We start from the raw sequence: 18,317 nt of genomic DNA, 5'->3' as shown, positions 1-18,317 counted from the left end.
CGCGGCTCAGTGGGTGACGTTCCTTCCTGCTTCCGATTATTTCTTGGGCTATCGACCACCAAAAAGCAGATTCAGTCGAAGAGGGATCGCGTTCATAGAACTTTTACCAAGCCGCACAATTCGGAAATTCTTGATTTTTTTCTGCCGCTCCTCTCGCGAAACGATCGAACGGCTTCTATAACGCTGACGATTTCCATGTTGTCATTGAGCTTGACTGCGTCATTCATTCATTCAGTCAGACAGTCGGAGCCGATCAATTTGCTCCTTATGTTCGCTAGGGCGTACCTGAAGGTCGCTGCCTGAACGGATCGCCCCACCCACAATCGAGAATTCAGTTCGAGACGCTCGTCTACGTTTCCGTTCAGGAAGATACTCCACCCTTCATGTTTCTCCACGAGTCTGCCTCGACGGAACGATATATTCGAGTCGAATTGAAAAGCGAATATTCGTCTCGGTGTTTACGGAGTCCATCCCGACGACGCGTGTCTCTTCCACTTTCCGTATTCAATTTTTTTTCCCCGATAGACTGCGGGGATAGGTCGTCGTAAATAAGCTCATCGAGAGGGTCTCAGCCGCCGGAGCCCGAGAGCAACGTAAGGGCTAAGGCTTGCCATACGGACGTTGTGCTTTGGGCGAGAGCGAACGATTACTCAGTTAACGAAAGTGATACTTCGGCAAGCCTCCCACACAACCGGATCTTCGGCTACTCCGTCTGTTGTCGATCCGCCGACCAAACGACCGGTTTGTGAGTGAATGAGTTCTCATTCAAGCTTTGACCACAGGCCGCAAGAGACTCGCTCCTCGGGACACTCCAAAGGAGCGAAGCGTTGTGATTTGTTTCACTTCGGGAACTCGCGCCGGTGGTTTAGCGTTGAACGACTGACGTTAAGTCCGTCCGTATCGCCTAGCTATGGGAACGGAAGACCGCAAAGTTGACAACGTGGTAGAAAACGCCGTAACAAGCAAGATCATCTCTCGCTGGAAGTCTGAGTGAGGATATCCGTTTAGGAGAAGCTTAATAATTTGAGGAACGAGAGAAAGCTGAAGCAGACGTATCGCTCGGCGACTTAACGTCGATCAGGATGACTGTTGGTACAAATTTACCTCCCACAACGAAGAGGGGTCAATTCATGACAGCAAACTTCTCCGCTTCAGAGATCGCTTATCCGCTCATTGGTATGAGCGGAATGAGACAAGATAGCAGGAGCATGAGGAAGGAACATCGAGCCGAACGGGGAGGAGTGCCAAACCATGAGAACTTCACTTCGCTTAACGTGGTGTACGTTCTACGAGCGAGAGAAGAGAAGAAAACGGAGAAGCGTCAGCGAGGAGAAAGACACTCGTCCCTTAACCCGTAAGCTGAATACCTACCACCAACGACAAGTTGTGCTGCATGTCGGGTGCCGCTAGGTACCTCCAGCGGAAACGTTAGGGGAACGTATTCGGAAACAGTGACTCGAAGGGTGACGATTCGGGGCGAACGCTCTCGACTCTCGACGGTATGGTCTACTGTCACGACTGAGGTCGCAAGCTTCTCTAGAAGCGACCGCCAAATTGGGATTCCTAGCATGGTTCCCGTAGTCTGAACGGAGCTGACTGGGTCCAAGATGGGCATAAATAGCCATCAGCTGTGTCGTCGTCGGAGTAATGGAACATAAGTAGGAGATTATCACATCTTGACTGATAAAGTCATTAGGTGGTCATCGCACCGACCACCGGCGGAACACAGAATTTCGGAAGAAAAATCCTCATCCGACGACACGCTCTACGGTAGAGGCTTGCGTAGGCGCTCACGCGATCCAGTTGTTATTTATTCCGTCGCTCTTATGATTGTTTCTATCGTAGGGACTTCGCTAGCGTGCCGGACCCCTCCGTGTCGCTTCCCGGCAGAATTCGTGCGCACGGACGGTGCTGCTGTTGTGAGCATGCCGGGATAAGCCGACCGAGAGCCCACAACAACGGGCACACTCTTCTGAGCACATCCTTCTCGCCTATCGAGCGCCCCTTCGAATGAAACTGTCGACCCGGCAGCCCATGTGAACCAAATAGTGGAAGCAGCCTTGAGGAGAGGTACTACCAGCAGCAGCAGCAGCCTGTGAGCGAGGAAGCAACCTCTTAGTTTACGCTGCCAATTGGACTGATTGAAGCGAGCAACAAGTCGACGGACTAATCGGCTGCCCGGGTCAAAGGAAAACACTCGGCCAGCTAGAGCATATCGTCGTCGTTGTCGCCGGCGTCTCGATCCACATTCTGTTTGTCGGAGGACAGTGTCAGTTCAAGTGCTTCTGGTGAGGATGGTGCCACCGGTTGTACGGCCGGCAAGGCATTGACAACGAGTCGAGGGATAGGCTCGTCAAACGGACGTGAGCTTAGACGGAGAGCGTTTTCTGTCCGCGCAGCTTGCAAATGAGCCCTTGCCGGCGTTTCCGCTGAATCGGAAAGAAATCATCGAATCGGAAAGAAATCGACGTCTCCTGTCACCGCCTCGGTGGAGTACGAGCGCGGAAAATGACTTGGTCCCAGCTCAAACAGTTGGCGATTTCGTCGTGTCGCAGACGTGCCTCGGACTGTAACGCCGGCATGCAGTTCTCGATCGATCTGTCGATTTTGTACGCGCAGGACGGCGCCGAATGGGCCGACTACCTACAGGAATCGGTGCAGACGTTCCTCGCGCCGAAAATCGTCAACATCAACTGTGTCAAACTGGGCAGCGGTACCACCCTGCTGTCGCCCATCAGTCGAGCTATCCGAAGCTCGAAAGTTCTTCTCGTGATCTTGAGCCAGGAGTTCCTGAACTTCGTGCGTTCGGTCAACTTCGTAGAAGTAGGCAAACTGATGGATGCTAGCAGGACTGTCGCCATGCTATGTGGTATCCGGTCTGAACAGCTCACCGAGACACATCTGTCCCAGCTGCCCGCCTCGAGGACATGGCAGCAGATGGAAGCCCGGAGCCAAGACAAGCAGTTCGCCTTCGAGCTCATATCCGCTCTCTGCGAACAGCTGAAAAAGGTCGACGAAACGCTCCAGGGCGGGAAGCCCAAGTTCAAGCTGACGCCCAGAAAAGTCGTCGATGTCAACACGAAGGTGTACCTGCTGCTCGAGCTGCCCGTGGTCGCGAACCAGAAGATCGCGGTCACTCTGGACTCGAGAGAAGTGCCATGCAAGCTCCGCAATCCCTTCACCGTTCAATTTATGATGCCGCATCAGTGTTTGACAAATTCGAAGATTTTGCATGTTCAGCTGATTGTGGACGGCGAATGTCTCGGGGCTCGGCCCATCAAATGTGAGTCACGTCTCGGGGAACTGAACAGTTTGCTGCAGGCCTCGATTTCTCCGTTCGAAAATCTCCGTCTCACTCTCGGACTGCCCACCGTTCAGGAAGTCGATTCGGCACTGGCGAGAGCTTTCGTCGAGAACCTCCCGACCGACGGCTTCCAATTCCTCGTTCCAGCGAAACTGGTCGAGGAACGTCGTAAAAGTGATTCTAGTCTTCCAACTTTATTACATTTCGCCGCCCAGTATGGCCTCAAGGAACTGACGACGGTTCTACTCAAATGCCCCGGAGCTCTATCGTGCTGCCAACTGCTCAACCTGAAAGGCCAGAGCCCCGCGACTGTTGCCACTCAGGCAGGCCATGTCGAGGTAGCGTCTCTGATAGACGAGTGGATGTCGGCCCAGAATTCGTTGAACAGGCTCTCCACTCTGTCCCGGGCGGCCTCTGTGTACCATCAAAAGACGCCTCCATCATCTGCCGAATGCTCTCAAAGAAATTCTGCTGGCTCGTCCGGCTACGAGAACTCTGACATCATATCGAACGCGCTCAAGAACTCGGAGCGTTTCGACACGGTCGACGGAATCTGCTCCGGTTCGGAAGCGAGCACAAGTCAGGAACAGCTCCCGAGGGCGGGAAGCGCTTCGGACAGTGGAGCGCACTCGGATGCGTCGGACAACGAGAGTTCGAATCGTTTGAGTTTGCCGAACCCCTTCCCGGATTACGACATGCTGCCGAGACCGAGTCAGATAAATCTCCAGAAATCGATGACACTCACCAGGGACACGAGAGCCGAGCAGGACGACCACGTTTACTATCTCTACAACGGCACAAAAACCACGAGGAAATCCGGCTGCCAGACCTTGACCAGGGAGTTTGATTTTAGGAGTGGCATGTCGTCGAGAACCTGCAATTCTCTCGGTACGCTGCAGGCGAATCATCGTGCCAGCACTGGAATCTACTACGATATTCCCGCGAACAAACCCCTCATCATGAAAAACGTCGCTCCGCAATCGCCGCCCCGTTTGAACTCGTTCAGGTCCCCGGTTTCGCCCTCGAAAAGTTCTCTGGCCGAGGTACTGGCCGAGTATGATTTCCCGATCTCACCGAGCAAAGCTCCATCGCTAGCGAAAATTCCGTCCGCAGTGAGATGTTCGAAGAGTGACTACTACGATCTCCCGAGATTCAGTTACACAGGTGTGGATCCCGACGCGCTGCAGGTCCCCGAGGTTCCGGCCCCGCCCCCTCCACCGTCGGCTCAGTAAACTGAGAGTTTTATTTTTTTTGTCAAACCTATCAGAGTTTCCCTCGACACAAGCCAATTGTAAAAATCTTTTGTACTATTCTCGTTCCTTGAACGTAAGAAGCCATCCAAGCCATGACAAGACTTTATTGAAGCTTTATGAGTTGTATTTATCGAGAACCAAAGAGATTTTTGAGAGACGTGAACATGATTTATCGGATGAGAACAGATTTCAAGTCAGACTGAGCTGTCACAAAAATGAGTGAGTCGACCTCAGCGTCTCACTCGTAAGAGCCGAACAGGGGAGCAGAAATAAAAAATGTTCCCATTGACATCAGAGAGCTCGTCATTATTCGATTTTCTTCTAGGATCGATAATCTCATCCTGGCTCTCAGTACGGGATCGGATCAGTTCTCCCGGGTGGCTTGTATCACAGCATATTGTAGGTAGCCTGAGAGCTCATTTTGCAGCGATGCTCCACCGCGTTTATCGAGTTGGACTTGGAAAACCGCCACTCGAATGTCGGGCACGTGATTTATTCAACCTCCTTCGCAGCGTTCGTGCGCCAGAAAAAATTCAGTAAACCCGCTCCGAGCTCGCTACCGGTACAGTGGCCGCCACGATTGTAGGACTGGCTATCAGGCAAGTCCAGCGAGTGACTGACTGGCCGGCCGGCCGACCGACCAACCCGCCAGCCGTCTATTCATCTCGGTCGACGGCCACGCTGAAAAGCCAAGCAGACACTCCCACGAAAACAAAGAGGAAGCACCGGAGGAAGTTCGGATGAGTGCCTTGCTTCTGGTGCCCCTTCACGTTCACAATCGCAAAGTCGTCGCCTCGTTCGTGGATTTGTGCGCGGGTCATGACTAGAAGAAAAAACTCGAAATCCGCTCGGTCCTTATGCTTGTCAAGGGCATTCGAGGAACGGCCGGAGCATATCGATAGACGAAGTGGTATCCCTAATTCGTGGGACGTCGAGGCCGTCCGAGAAGTTCCATCTCCGAAGGAATGATTCCCCCCTAATTACTCCATGGGAAGTGTTCGTGCGGAGGTTCAAAATGTTTGCTCTTTGGTTCCTGGCGAGATTAGGGAGAGCCTCGCTCTACGAGCGGCGGCCGCCCTCCCACAAAAGCGTCCATTCTGAGCTCGGAATTCTCCTCGCCCTCGAGAGCGTTCACGAATGTTCGTTGTCGTCGATTCTCGTGAGCGAGTACAGCAGCAGGAGCAGCGACTTAGGGGAAAGAACTCTTTTTTTTCATCTTGAGACGAAGGACAGAGCACCTGGCGCCAATCTAGCCGACAACCAAAGCAGCCGAACTCGACCTGACTGAGCCTTATTCAACCTTAGCAGCACGGAACGAGCGCTGGCTCGTTCAGTCGGACGATGATCGTGGCTTGGCGCTCCAAACGCCGTTCAGTGACTGACTGAGGGGCATTCGCAGCTTCTTAAACAGGAGCTGACTGAGAGGCGCTGCATTGTATTCGAAATTCAGTTACAAACCCAGGCGCCGTCCACGGGATGACGGTGACACCGGTGACTTTTCTGTTGTTCGAGCGCTCGGCCGACAGACCAGGCACCGAATTATCACTGAGTCAGCCGGCCGGCCCGTCGGTCCACCTGCGAGCGAGCTGAGATTCACCACGGAGCGGTGGACAGAAAAGCGTCTTTTCTGCTCGTCCACTGCGACAGCTCCTAATTCCCCAAACATTCCGCATTCCTCCGAATAACCCGACTATGTGGATGCTTTTCGGTCGCCGCGACGCTAGCCGACAAGGCAGTCTGTTGTGAGTCATTACCCTCTAGACACCGGTCCCCACTTTCTGGATGAGTTGTCCGAATCCTCCATTCAGATCAAGGCGCAGACCTTGACCAAGAAAGCTGACCGATCGAACGAAAGCTCATTACGAAATCGCAAAATCCTTTGCGTCATCGAGCTTCTCAGAGCTCACAACGAAATTGAGGGGAAAAAGCGTCGGGGGCACACAGGAGAATTCCGGGATCACGGCGATGTCCGAGTCGGGAATCGGAAAATGTATCATGTATTATTTGAACAGGGACTGTTATTGGCCAGGGAAGCGTGAGCGTTTCTATCCTCTCGCCAGTAACTAGAATACTGGAAGTTTACGCTACGCGCACTCACTTGTGCTCTTGCTCCGGCGACCGTGGCTGTCGCAGCTCGAGCGAAATTTAGTGAAAGCGAAGTCATATCCACCTTTCTCAATGGTTATTTTGGTCATTCGAACGATTAGATATCAGTTGGTACCTGCAGCCGGATCTAATAATCACCCGGGACCCCGACGCAAAAATATTTTCCGCGGCCGCCACGGGGGACTCTGAAGCCGACTCAAAATTTGCAGTGCCATCTCACATCCCTTTTTTCGATATCTCAGCAAACCACAGCTCTGAAAGAATATTGCGGTTCTTGAGCCATCGATGCGATTGTTTCAAGTTTCAAACCATTGTCTCCGAAGAGCCCGGAATTTTATTCTTGTTTTGATCAAAATGAAATCTTCGCTGTCTAGTCATCGTGTCAGTCATCAAATGGTGGTCTGCAAAAACCACGATGATTCCAGCGATTGCGGAGTAAAATCTTCAAAGGCTGATCCCAGTCTGACATACTCGATTCATCTCTCGATGTAGAAAGCAAACATCAGATCAATAGATTAAAATTGGAAAGCGTCGCAGTGAGCAACGATGGGTGCAAACAGGGGACATGGCCTATCATCTCACATGGATACCACCTGAGAAAAATCACACTCTCCGGAGCTATCCAGGATAAGTGCTCATCCACTCGCATCTTTTCCATTGATCGAAGGAAGCCTCGATTTCTCTCGGACGGAGCTGTGCGCTGGTGCTCCGTGGACAAACTCGATGGGATTCCCCTCCGCTGCAGCTAGCTTCCTCAGCGCTGTCTGTATCGCGCGAGAGATTCATCGCAAATGACGACCCAGTTGTAGTCACCGAAGTCGCGTTCTCGTCGCTCCCACTGAGGATAGCGAGTTTTCGCATTCATTTATTCGGAACTCTTCCGAAGTTCCTCTCTTGGCGGATCGAGGGAAACATTTTCCAGTTCAGGTCAGGGGAATCTCCCATTCTGGGTCAGAAGCTGGATTGTTCCAGACAGGACCCGTTGTCACAAGAATTGCGAGCAACTTGGACACCGCAGAATATGCGATATCCCTTTACGAATTCGGACACGAATATTCCGGAACGAAGTTCCCGAGGGAGAAGATGAGATATTCGGCTCGGCAGAAGATCCCGGTTTGGGGGACGGTCGGCTGGCCCTCTCGTCGGACGCGGCCACCATGATCGAGATTTCCTAGCGATAACTTTCTGCTCACTTATACTTCTCCAGCAACAATATTCGCGACAAACAAGAAAGAGGAGCTTCAATGTGTGGCACAATTGAAGAAGAGGACTTTCATGGAACGAGCGAGAAAATGCCATACAAGTTTTGATGGTTCTCAGCCGAGCCAGTCCGAAACGAGTTTGCTAATACGTCTAAGTAAGCTCAAGTATTCGACGCCACGCAATTGTTCAGAAGGTCCGACAGAAATATCGCTTTCTGCGAATGAGAGTTCCGCCCGTGACTCAAAATCCCGCGACTGGTCAGTGAAGCTTACTCGGTGTGAATGGAAGAATGGACGTACCCGAAAAAAAAAATATTCCAGAGAAAGTATTGCGTGGCGGCGGCTTTCGTAATCACTCTATTGCCCTGATTCGCCATTAGGCTTGTTATTCTCATTCGCTTATTGTTCTAACGCTGTTGGTGAACTGATCACATTCGTGACAACAGTCTCGCCCTATGAGCGCCATCAAGGTGCGCTACGCAACGCATTTTTCGACGATTCGATTCCTGGCAAATATACTCGAGAGATGAACGAGCCCAATGGCGTAATTTCCAAATTTCATTCGAAAATTTGCAATTTTCTGCCCTCCCTGACTTCAGTGCCTGAAAGATCGTCGAACGCACTGCCTTGCCCTCGAAGACGGAAGGAGTATTGGATACCTATCGGATATCGAGTCTTACCAGGCGATCCGTCCGTCATTTCGCTCGTTTCCGCGCAAGCTTCCGCATTTCATGGAGCCGATCACGAACTTCGAGTTCCTGACTTCGGTCGAGAAATCAAGCGAGCGGCGGCTGTGCAACCCGTGGAGTAGTCACATCGTCTGCCGATAGGCGGAGTTTTCGTTGCAACGAAACAAATCCTCGCTTGTTTGATGCAATTTCCAGCTTCATTGCAGAATGCCGAGATAATTCCTCATCCGTCAACGCGAGTTGAAATGCTTTCGGATGGATAGAAGCTAGGTCGATGACGATCGGAAGATGAAATCGACAGTCGACAAACCTGACACTGAGTTCCGATCCGGTTCGAGAAGCCGGCGGTAGTGCTATTGACAGTTTGTTTCCAGTCGAGTTGCCTTCGGTTGATTCACGTCTGAGCAAAACCGGTGATACCGACTCCGGCTTGCGTGAAATCCGGTTGAAGGTGGATCCCACGTTGTTGGAGGGAGACATGCCATTGTGGCATTGGTACCGGTGTGAACACTTCAAGGAAGATTCTACCACCGACCCTATTGACGCTTCATCGTTACGCTCCTCCTCAAGCGGCGTCTGCCGCTGCTAGGGGTCGTGGTAGGAACAGCCGTCGCGGCCTTCAGGAAGTCTTGAGGGAAGACACTATTGACTGCGGCTGCGCTTCCACGAATGGTAACATGAACTTGAAATAGGCTCTGGAGGCACCGAGTCTTTGGGCTGGACGTCAGAACCAATCGTTGGACATTCACCCTAAGGACGTCCAAGGCGTAGAAGAGGACGACATTCAACCAATAACAACGATGATGGCATTGACATTCGGTCGTGGAGAACCTCGCGAACGGTTTCGCTCGAGACAACAGCAACAGCGTCGAGGAACCACCCTTGACAGACGAATCAAGAACGAACCACTCCCCCGAAGCCGAATCAGAGCCTCGTACCTTCCTGCGCCTCCCTTTGGATCCCGAACCCGCAACATGCTTAGATTCCGAGATAAAAATTGTTACCGCCTCGCATAACCGTGATGAGAAGAACGGCTCGTCGGCACAAGTGGGTTGACATCCGCGAACGTCAGAGCAACCGGAAAAAAGCCTAGCACACACACACAAGCGGTTTCGCGAGTCAAATACTGAGAAGACTTTTTTTTGCACGCTTTTCCGATTGGGTCATGAGCTCTTGATGCTATCCGTTCACGATTTGAATACTACTAACTTTCCCGTTCTCGCTCCGAGCGTAGCTATTTGTTTCCCTTCTCGTTTCCTTGATGATCATCGTTGTTCGATCATTGAGTCCTAACAAGATCTTGTAGAGGATTCGTCTTCGCAACCTATCGATCGCCACATGCATTCCGCGCGCGGGGGGGATAAAAGCGTCCGGCAACCAGGAAAAAGGTCGATCGCTTCATCGTCGAGGATTACGCGGCTCGACGCAGGGGTTCCGAAGTCTGCTTCAATGGCACATTTTAAAGGATGGCTATGAATAGATCCGATTGCGGCTCGACCGAAATCTACGACGGATGTGACGCGACGTCGCCGGACCGGTAGCTTGACTTCCATTTCGAGTTTCTATCAGTGAGCAGTCTTGCTACGAAGCCTGCGACCGACCGACTGGCCTAAGGAGTCCCCTCGAGATGCGGTCACGAAACGGAAATACCTCGAGCGGTTCAGGCACCCGCCTCATGAACGGACGAAGTTTCAAAGACCGTGCTCGCGAGTTGGTTAAAAAGCTGCCCTGATACTTCAGAGCTTCAAATGACTTGGAAACGATCAAGTTCCATCTCGACGACGGCAAAAATTTGCGGCTCGCTCCGACTTTTCGGTAGTGCTGTTTCTTGGCTCTTTGCGGGATCGTTATGGCGAGCGACGGAAACGTTCACCCCGATATAGACGACGGTGCGGTGCTTGCTAGGTCGGGCGGGCAGAAGACCGACGTGCCGGTCGGCCGGCCGGCTCGCGGATCAGCGCTGACGTTTTCACCCCAAACGTCAAGGGCAGACGGCGACAGTTAGGCTCAGCTATGTTTGGTAGAAAATTCTCAACACTTGGCCGCCCCAAGTTCTAATGTTTCCCACTCTTTGTGTCATGCTCAGTTTAGCTCCGCGAAGTTCACTCGTCGGAAACAGCTGGGATTAAGGGAAGCTGACTCTTTGACCGAGTGAGTAGCGGATGCGCAAAATCCGTTCTTTCACACAATTATCGTGGGCGTCTTTGCGATCAGTTGGAACTGTTGTTCGTTGCGTCAAATGAGTTCAAGCTCCGCCGGATCCCGCTTAAACTGTCTTTCACGCAGTCAGTCAATTACTCAGTCATTCAGCCAGTCAGCTGGGAGACCGAGCCGAGGTCAAAGCGCCCAGTGGGCTGGATCATCCACAGCACGTTTCGCGAAGATGCTCCCTCGGAATATTGTTTGGCATGGAAAAGTTAATAAATGTTTTTCTATTTTGTAGATATGGTAAGGAAATGGAAAAGCAGGCTCGTCTGCTTGAATACAGCAGCTGAGAATCGTTTACGTGAGTCAACAAACAGCAACGCAGATCTCTCGTGCAATCAAACCCTTCAAGCGTGTACGAGCATTCGCAATGAATGCATTTCAAGCCTTTCGCGGGGGCAAATTCGCAAGTCGACGTGAACGGATCTTCGCAATTTGTCCGGAACGATCCCCGTTCCGTAAGTGAATTAGCGAAATAACGTCCGAGGAGACGTCCGGCGAGCCTAGATCACCACCGCGATCAGAGGACAAGTGCCCGAGCCGTCAGCGCTGAAGATTGCCGATAAGACACAACAACGACGCGACGTCTTCGTCGACGAAAATGAGTCATTGTCCGGGAGAATGGCTGGAAAGACAAAACGTCCAAACACAGCAATTGCATGCGTTCGTGTCTACTATTGGAAACCGAGGAAGTACGCGGATCGCGACGAGGCGAGGGTCGCTCCGAGCGATACGGACGCCTAATGACTCGAGGAGTGAGCTTTTGCTGCGCAGCTCAACAGCAACGATCCGATACGTAAGGGCTTCGTCCCTTAAAGAATGGCTTCCAGTCACTGTCCCGAATGAACTTACACATCTTCGATTAGACGACCGACCGACACGCCGAACAACCACCACGATGTTGATCTTCAAATCGAAGACGCAGTGGCACCAAAATACGTGATGAAAGCTAAGTTGCCCTTCGGACGATTACTAGCGACCAGATCAGAGCGACGGGGATAAGTTCATATTTCTCGACATGTGGATGCTAAGCACCTGATCATATCGTTTCCCCAGTCGTCGTGACGGAACGCGTCATCGTCGAACGGTTCCATTCGCGAAGGATTTACGACGCATCGGAGCAAACTCGAAAATCGAGGTTTCCGGTCTCTAGGGATCGTTCTAGTCAGGTCGATTGGTCCAGATATTACGGACACGGCCTCCGATATACATGTCGCTATTTTCTTGGGAGAGAATGATTTTCTTTGGACCGTCTTCCCGCCAGGAGGAGCGAGAATGGAAGCGAGAAAAAACATGGAAAGAAAAAAACATTTGACAAACCACAAAGGGGACTCTGAGCAAGCTCTTCGACTTCACGCCGCGCCGCCGCCGGAGGCATCACAGAAAGCTGCTGAAATTGAGGCAGAAAATTCCCGGGTCTATTTCTACCGAGCTACGCCAACGTCGACAACAGTCGCCACCGCCGGAGGAATTGCGTAGCCAAGCGCGACACAAACTTCGGATTGGAACGGCCAGCGAGAAGATTTCGCTATCTTCGGCTGCCGTTACCTCCACTGCAGCTCGCGGCAGTGCCCGCTTCTGTTGAAGATGAGGGGAAAGAAGAGGTTTCATTCATTCGAAAAAAAATTCGAGACCGATCAGAAAAAGCACAAGGTGCCAGTAGAATCGGTGGTTGCGATTTTCCCAGCATTCGCTCGTGCTGGCTCGATTCGCGACGACACGGTCACACACTCATGGGCAAGCGAATGCGCCATTCAGAGGAAAAAAATCATATGGTTCACAAGGGACTTCCCAGCCGGCAAATGCGGACGCGCGAAATTCATCGATAGCTTCAATTGAGGAGGGACCTGCTGCAAGCTGACGGGGTTTCCACTTCGGCACCGCGACGGCGGGAGCAAAAAAGAGAAACCCTTCGTGAAGTGAGCCGAAGCAGACAATCGCATAGCTGCCGCTCAGGAGAATCTACTGGCTGAGTCGATGAATGATAGAATGATCCGGCGATTGTTAGCGTCGATATCTTGTTTGAGGGCTGCCGCCGGCAAGCCGACCCGGCGAAGGGAAGACCGACCGACACCGACGGGCCGGCCGACGGTCGACCGGGCGTTGCTTGAGGGTCGCACCGATTTGGTCGAATGTCTTGGCCGCGGCAACAACCTCCTCTGTCGACCTTCAAGTTCGTTGCGTCCCGTTTGTGAGACCAGAGCCGACTCCCGCTTATCTTTGAAATTTCAACTGTTTAGGCGGCGGGCGAATCCAGCGGCCATCATTATGAGTAGCATCAAACTTCATATGGCAAAATTTACAGTTTCGCAGAAAGATGCGCTGAACGCGCAGAAAATAAGAATTTCCGCGGATAAACGACGCGAGATCGGAGGATCGCGCGATCCATCGAACTCGCAGATATTCATCTACGCGGTCGCGGTCGGATAACGACGGGATTATTATAAGTTCATTCGGGTATATTTTCGTCAGCCACTACACCGGGAAGCGGACGCACGTTTTGCAAATATTTCACAAGCGCTACCGAGAGGTTATCGAGCATGGATCCGAACGAGTGTTGACACATGAGTCCAACGACGCGTCGACCAACATCATCATGGCATCTTGAAGCTCTTGTCAGGCAACAGATGCTCGATGGTGACGATGATCGTAAGAGCAAATATCCACGCGATAAACTGCAGTGTGATTTACAGCCATCGATTTGCGGTTCCGCCCACTTTATCGGCGTCGTCACCCAGAGTTGCTGGGAACACCATTTTTCCGGGGAATCAGACGATTAAGCGTGACTGATTCGAGCGCCCATTCGAATGGTGAGGAGGTCGTTAGCAGAATCAATATCATGGAGTACCTTACCTCCAGGAGCTTCGCTCATGCCACGCTCAAAGCTGCGATAGATGTCGGAAATCCCCTCGCTCTCTCGCTTGATATCTGGCTTCTTCAACCCGAAAAGCCTCTCGAGATCAATCCGTAGCCCGCGTGGAGGAATCGTTATTTTTGCTCCGTTGCACGATAGAGATTGTGAACCAGAGCTTGGAACAACAAAGCCCTGAAGAGCATGGGCAAGGCCTGATTTTTGAAGCGTTCCTCAATGAGTCGAGAGGTCAGAGGACGGCCGAAGCTTCTCAGGCATTGAAACTCTTTCCCACACGCGTAAAACCCGTTCCGGCTCCCGCTCCTCCCGTGGTGACTTCCGACAGCATCGATATCCTGCGGTCTCGCCGGACGTTTTCACACTTGTTTCGTCCGGCTAAACCGAACATTGAGAAACGAGAAAAAAAGGCTCACGCCTCCCCACGTATGACGATATCGTGGAAGTAACGACAAGAAACACTTGCTTGAGCGGTTGGTGAGCGTCGACAGGGATATTCAAGTCCACGCCGCGCCGTCTGCAAGGAAACTTGCTAACCTGGCATGCAAAGCAGAATAGCGGATCAAAACGCCGAATCACGATAGAAGACAAAATGGGAGCAGCTCCCAGCTGAGCACAAGCGTGCGTGATCAAGTTTCGCTTGAAGAACTTTTGCATTATGAAAGATGTCACAAAGTTGTACCGTTCTGGAGCACGTCTGAACGAATCACTGACCGAACTACTTAGGGTCAAGGCTTCTCGAAGGACATGCAGAGCTCCACTTCGGACCATAGTCTTCAGCTGCGCTTCAACATTAATTGAATGTGGAACGCGCACTTCTTTCTTGCACGCGAACAGAAAAAAGATGAAGAGGCATTCCAACGCCGCGCTAAAATCCAAACTATGGAAGAGTAGAATATCATAGCGGCGGCTGCCCGCTCTTGGCTGATACATACTTGGCTGTCCTTGCCAAGCAGGCTGCGAACGAATGAGTCCAACGAATGGAGGAATCGAGCGAAGAATAGGTTCGCGTAGATATTGTGCGCCAGAAATCGATGCCGCTGGAAACGATTTCACAGCTGCAGCGGCAAACGCCAGACGCGGAACGCTGCCGATCGAGAAGCGAAAACCGTTGGGAGAACAGAAGCACATCCGTACAATGAGTCTTCAACGATTTCAGTACATGAGTCTAAGCTCGATGGTACTTCATTCCGAAGCGGGTGATTCTCAATTGAGGTGATTTGTGAGTTCGAGTCTCGGGTCGTCTTGTTGACGATACAGGGAAAACAGAAAACTCGCGTCGAAAGTACCGATGTGGTAGACCCGGTTGGTTTCGTGAGGGAGCGCGTCGACGAGCCTAAGCACAGTTTGACGGATTCCATGCTAAGCCTCAGTACCGAAGGAACTCAATGGAATTTTTGCTCCACTCCGACCGAGATGATATCATTGGGCACCCGAGACAAATGGACCAGTCGGGCCATCGTCGAGCTGCGTACCAGTACAAAGAAAACGACGACAGCAACAACGCCGAAGAATCGGGAGTCACGACTTCGGCAGGTGAGTCTGTGAAGCAACAGAGACAGCATCGTCGGAAACGAAAACATCTACAGCAGGATAAACAGCAGCGATGCTCGTTCTCCTTGTCAAAGCGGCTAACGATGTTCGTGGTCGGGTCGTTCTTGGGAAGAAGGAATTCCAATGACCACCCTAGGCATGGCTCTCAGAGTTCGAGCACCATCGCGGAGTCAGATGATGATGAATCCTAGTTGATCCCGCCAATGGCTGATTCCAACCCTTTTCAGCAGGAGGGAGAAAACATTCGATCGCGGGACTCAGTTTTCGGCGGTAACCAAACGCGGATATGGAGTGTCTGCGACGCATAAAGAACGGCTCCCCTCTAAACACTTCGTTTATGCGAACAGGTCCCCTCAGTCTCTCACCGGCTCCAGATCGATGCAAATCGTAGAGAGTATTCCTAGTTGTGCAAGAAAATCTGCTGAGAAATCCGAAGAACGACGCACAGAACAATCACTTATCCACGGATTGACGAATTGACGAACAAACGGACGGACGCACCAACGGAGGGAAAGCCAGCCACGAATTCCGTCTGTCAGGAGGCCGTAGTCCAACTGACTGCAAGTGTTCTGTGGTGAAACCCTCTCGCCGACGACCGCGGCATCGCGCGCTTACCAACGTAGTCTTTCCCGCCAAACGGCGCACCGACGCTGACGACCACGACAACAGTGGCTCATATGTCGCCTGCGGACTGATACAGTTCGCCTCTATCTAAAAAATACGCTCGATTGTTCTGCAACGGAAAATCTCCCGGTACGACACTGGATAATCTCAGGGAATCCGAGAGGAATTTCCCATCGGCGAACAATATGCTCGGTGGCGGACGGGGTTCTTAGAGCAAGCCCGCGCAAGAGGTTGGAATTCAGTTAGCGAAAGTTCAGGTTGGAGTCGTGCGCTCGTTTCTCGCTGCGTTCACCCACTCTAAAATGTTGCAAATGGATTTCTCACCGATGAGCTCCTGATCGATCGCCAACGACCCCTCCACAGCGAGGCTCTTCCTCGTGTAAGCTTCGGAAATAAATAAATCAATCACCACCTCATCACTTGAAATCGAGCAATGCCAGCATCCATCGGTCGATCAAGCCATCGATGTTACTGGGGGCGCGAGTCGATCAAAGCCCATATTCACGATGAGCCTCGTACGCTAACGTTGCGGCGAGCTTTGATGGCACAATTTGTCCAAATGGTTCCAAAGCTCCGTTCCACATTCGCAATTGCTGCGAATCGTCGCTTCGATACCTGATATTGAGGCTCTCGGAGAAAAATATCGCGATGCTAGGGTATGATATTGAACGATCCGTGTCACGTCGTGTTGAATGTCGCGGTCATGAACTGCGGGTTTCCTCATCACTACGATAGCTAGAGTGAAGCACGAGCATAGGAAGCTTAGCGAAATTGAACCATTGCTCTTGCTCGATGATTCAAGGACAGACGTTCAAGAGAACGAGATCGCCTCTCGAACAAGTACGGAGACTTCGAGACGTCGCGTCTTGATCATTGTCTCAACCACCGCCATCTCCATCGGATGAAATTATCCAATTCATGCGGGTGAGCTTTCTCGTTTAAAGTTCATACGCTTAAAGCGAAGTTCGAGGATCTGATGAAACTTGGACCGGCTGTTGCGCACACAGGCGGAATTCTCGCACCGGACACTTCATCCATGCAGAAAAAAAACTAGTTTTATCCGCATAATTCGCCACTCGATTCCATTGCTGAATGAGCGGAGCTCTAAAACAAGCAGACCTTTCCATATCGAGCCATCCTTCCCGCCACCCTAGTCATTGTCCGAATTTTTTATGTCCTATGTGAAACATCGGTTTTCGGGGGGAGGATTAATCGAACAGTTGAAGCCGACATCATTCTTCACCGAAATCGACATCCCGTCTTTGTCATATATGTTCTAGTCGAGCAGCTCTCCTGCGACACTATATCCAGGCGGGGTCTGTTGATCCTACGTGATCATCCATCCTCCACCATGCCTTGCGGAGCAATTAGACGCTCAAGGGCTTAAAAAAAGTTCCCTTTTTTTAAGCGTGGGAGAGAGCGGATAGGGAAGCTGGCCCACGGGGTGACCGTTCTACTTCCGCCTTGTAGCCTTGAAACGTCCGCGGAGATATCAGATCGACAACCAGAAATTCTTTTGTGCCTCGCTGATGATGGAGGGTCAACCGCAGCATTCGACTGGCTCACCCTTTCGTTCAGCACCGAATTGAGCATCAATGGACGTTCAGCGACGCAACCACATGCCGGCAGGTCTATTTCGTCTTTGTATATAGTATCTCCGCATATACGGTGCTATCCGTGGCCACGGCCGCTTTCGGGAACAAATGTCGTCCGTTCAACCATGGATTCACTGATCAAACTCAATATATCGCACCCAGGTTCATCGGAACTGAACAATAAGATTAACGACTCAGTTCGGCTCTGGAGAATCCAGATTACATCGGGCCTGTCTCATACTGAGCAGTTGGGTCCATTGTATCAAACGTCTCCATTGTATTGTTAGTCCTGCTCGCGGACGTTTAGCCTTCATTATGGAGGCTTCGTTCACTACCCGCCCCGTATGAATATGTGAGCGTCCCCGGGTCTCATTCTCTGTGAGCTCTGGACCTAGACCAAGTTTTGGAATCGATGCCTGGAACCTTTGGGAGGGCAGGAGCCCAGGAAATCTTTCCCCCTAGCTGGGGAATGCGCAAGCGAAAGGAACTCACCTTTGGCACCTCCAGATACATAATCGTCTTGATCGAGATTCTCTCCAGACGACGACGTCGCCGACGTCGAAGGAGGCGTTGCACCCAAGGCAGAGTGGAGTGAGGCTCCTCTGGGCAAAGACATACTCTTCGATGCCATTTCACGACGCATATCGAGCACTTTGACGAGTATACAGCACAATCACAAACGGACAAAAAATTGGTCGCCCAGGATAGAGCCTCGCTCTGCTCGCCTGCGGAAGAGACGAAAAGAAAGTTAGAGGGGACTATTGTAGTCTGGGGTTATATCGAGTACCGATGCGAGTTGAGAAATCATGGTCCAAATTCCTCAACCCAAGGATAAGGAAACCCAGCAGTCACTCGTTATGGCATTAAGCTCGATGTCTCGGGGTTTCTGAGAGGAATGATACCGTCGACGCCTCGT

At 51.7% G+C, this 18,317-nt stretch overlaps 1 protein-coding gene across 1 annotated transcript in view; it reads right to left on the bottom strand.

Moving 5' to 3' along the window:
- The window catches only part of LOC100906076 (uncharacterized), a 33,494-nt gene extending 15,430 nt beyond the window's left edge, over positions 1–18,064 (bottom strand). Inside the window, exon 1 of the mRNA XM_003745131.2 lies at positions 17,894–18,064. Coding sequence (XP_003745179.1) covers positions 17,894–18,044 — 151 coding nt within the window. The 5' untranslated portion in view covers positions 18,045–18,064. The remainder of the gene's footprint in view (positions 1–17,893) is intronic.
- Positions 18,065–18,317: the final 253 nt, after the last annotated feature.

The sequence above is a fragment of the Galendromus occidentalis genome, unplaced genomic scaffold, assembly GCF_000255335.2.
Source record: "Galendromus occidentalis unplaced genomic scaffold, Mocc_1.1 scf7180000077477, whole genome shotgun sequence".
NCBI lineage: Eukaryota > Metazoa > Arthropoda > Arachnida > Mesostigmata > Phytoseiidae > Galendromus > Galendromus occidentalis.
The sequence above is the reverse complement of the archived record's forward strand: the minus strand, read 5'-3'. Positions and strand labels throughout refer to the sequence as shown.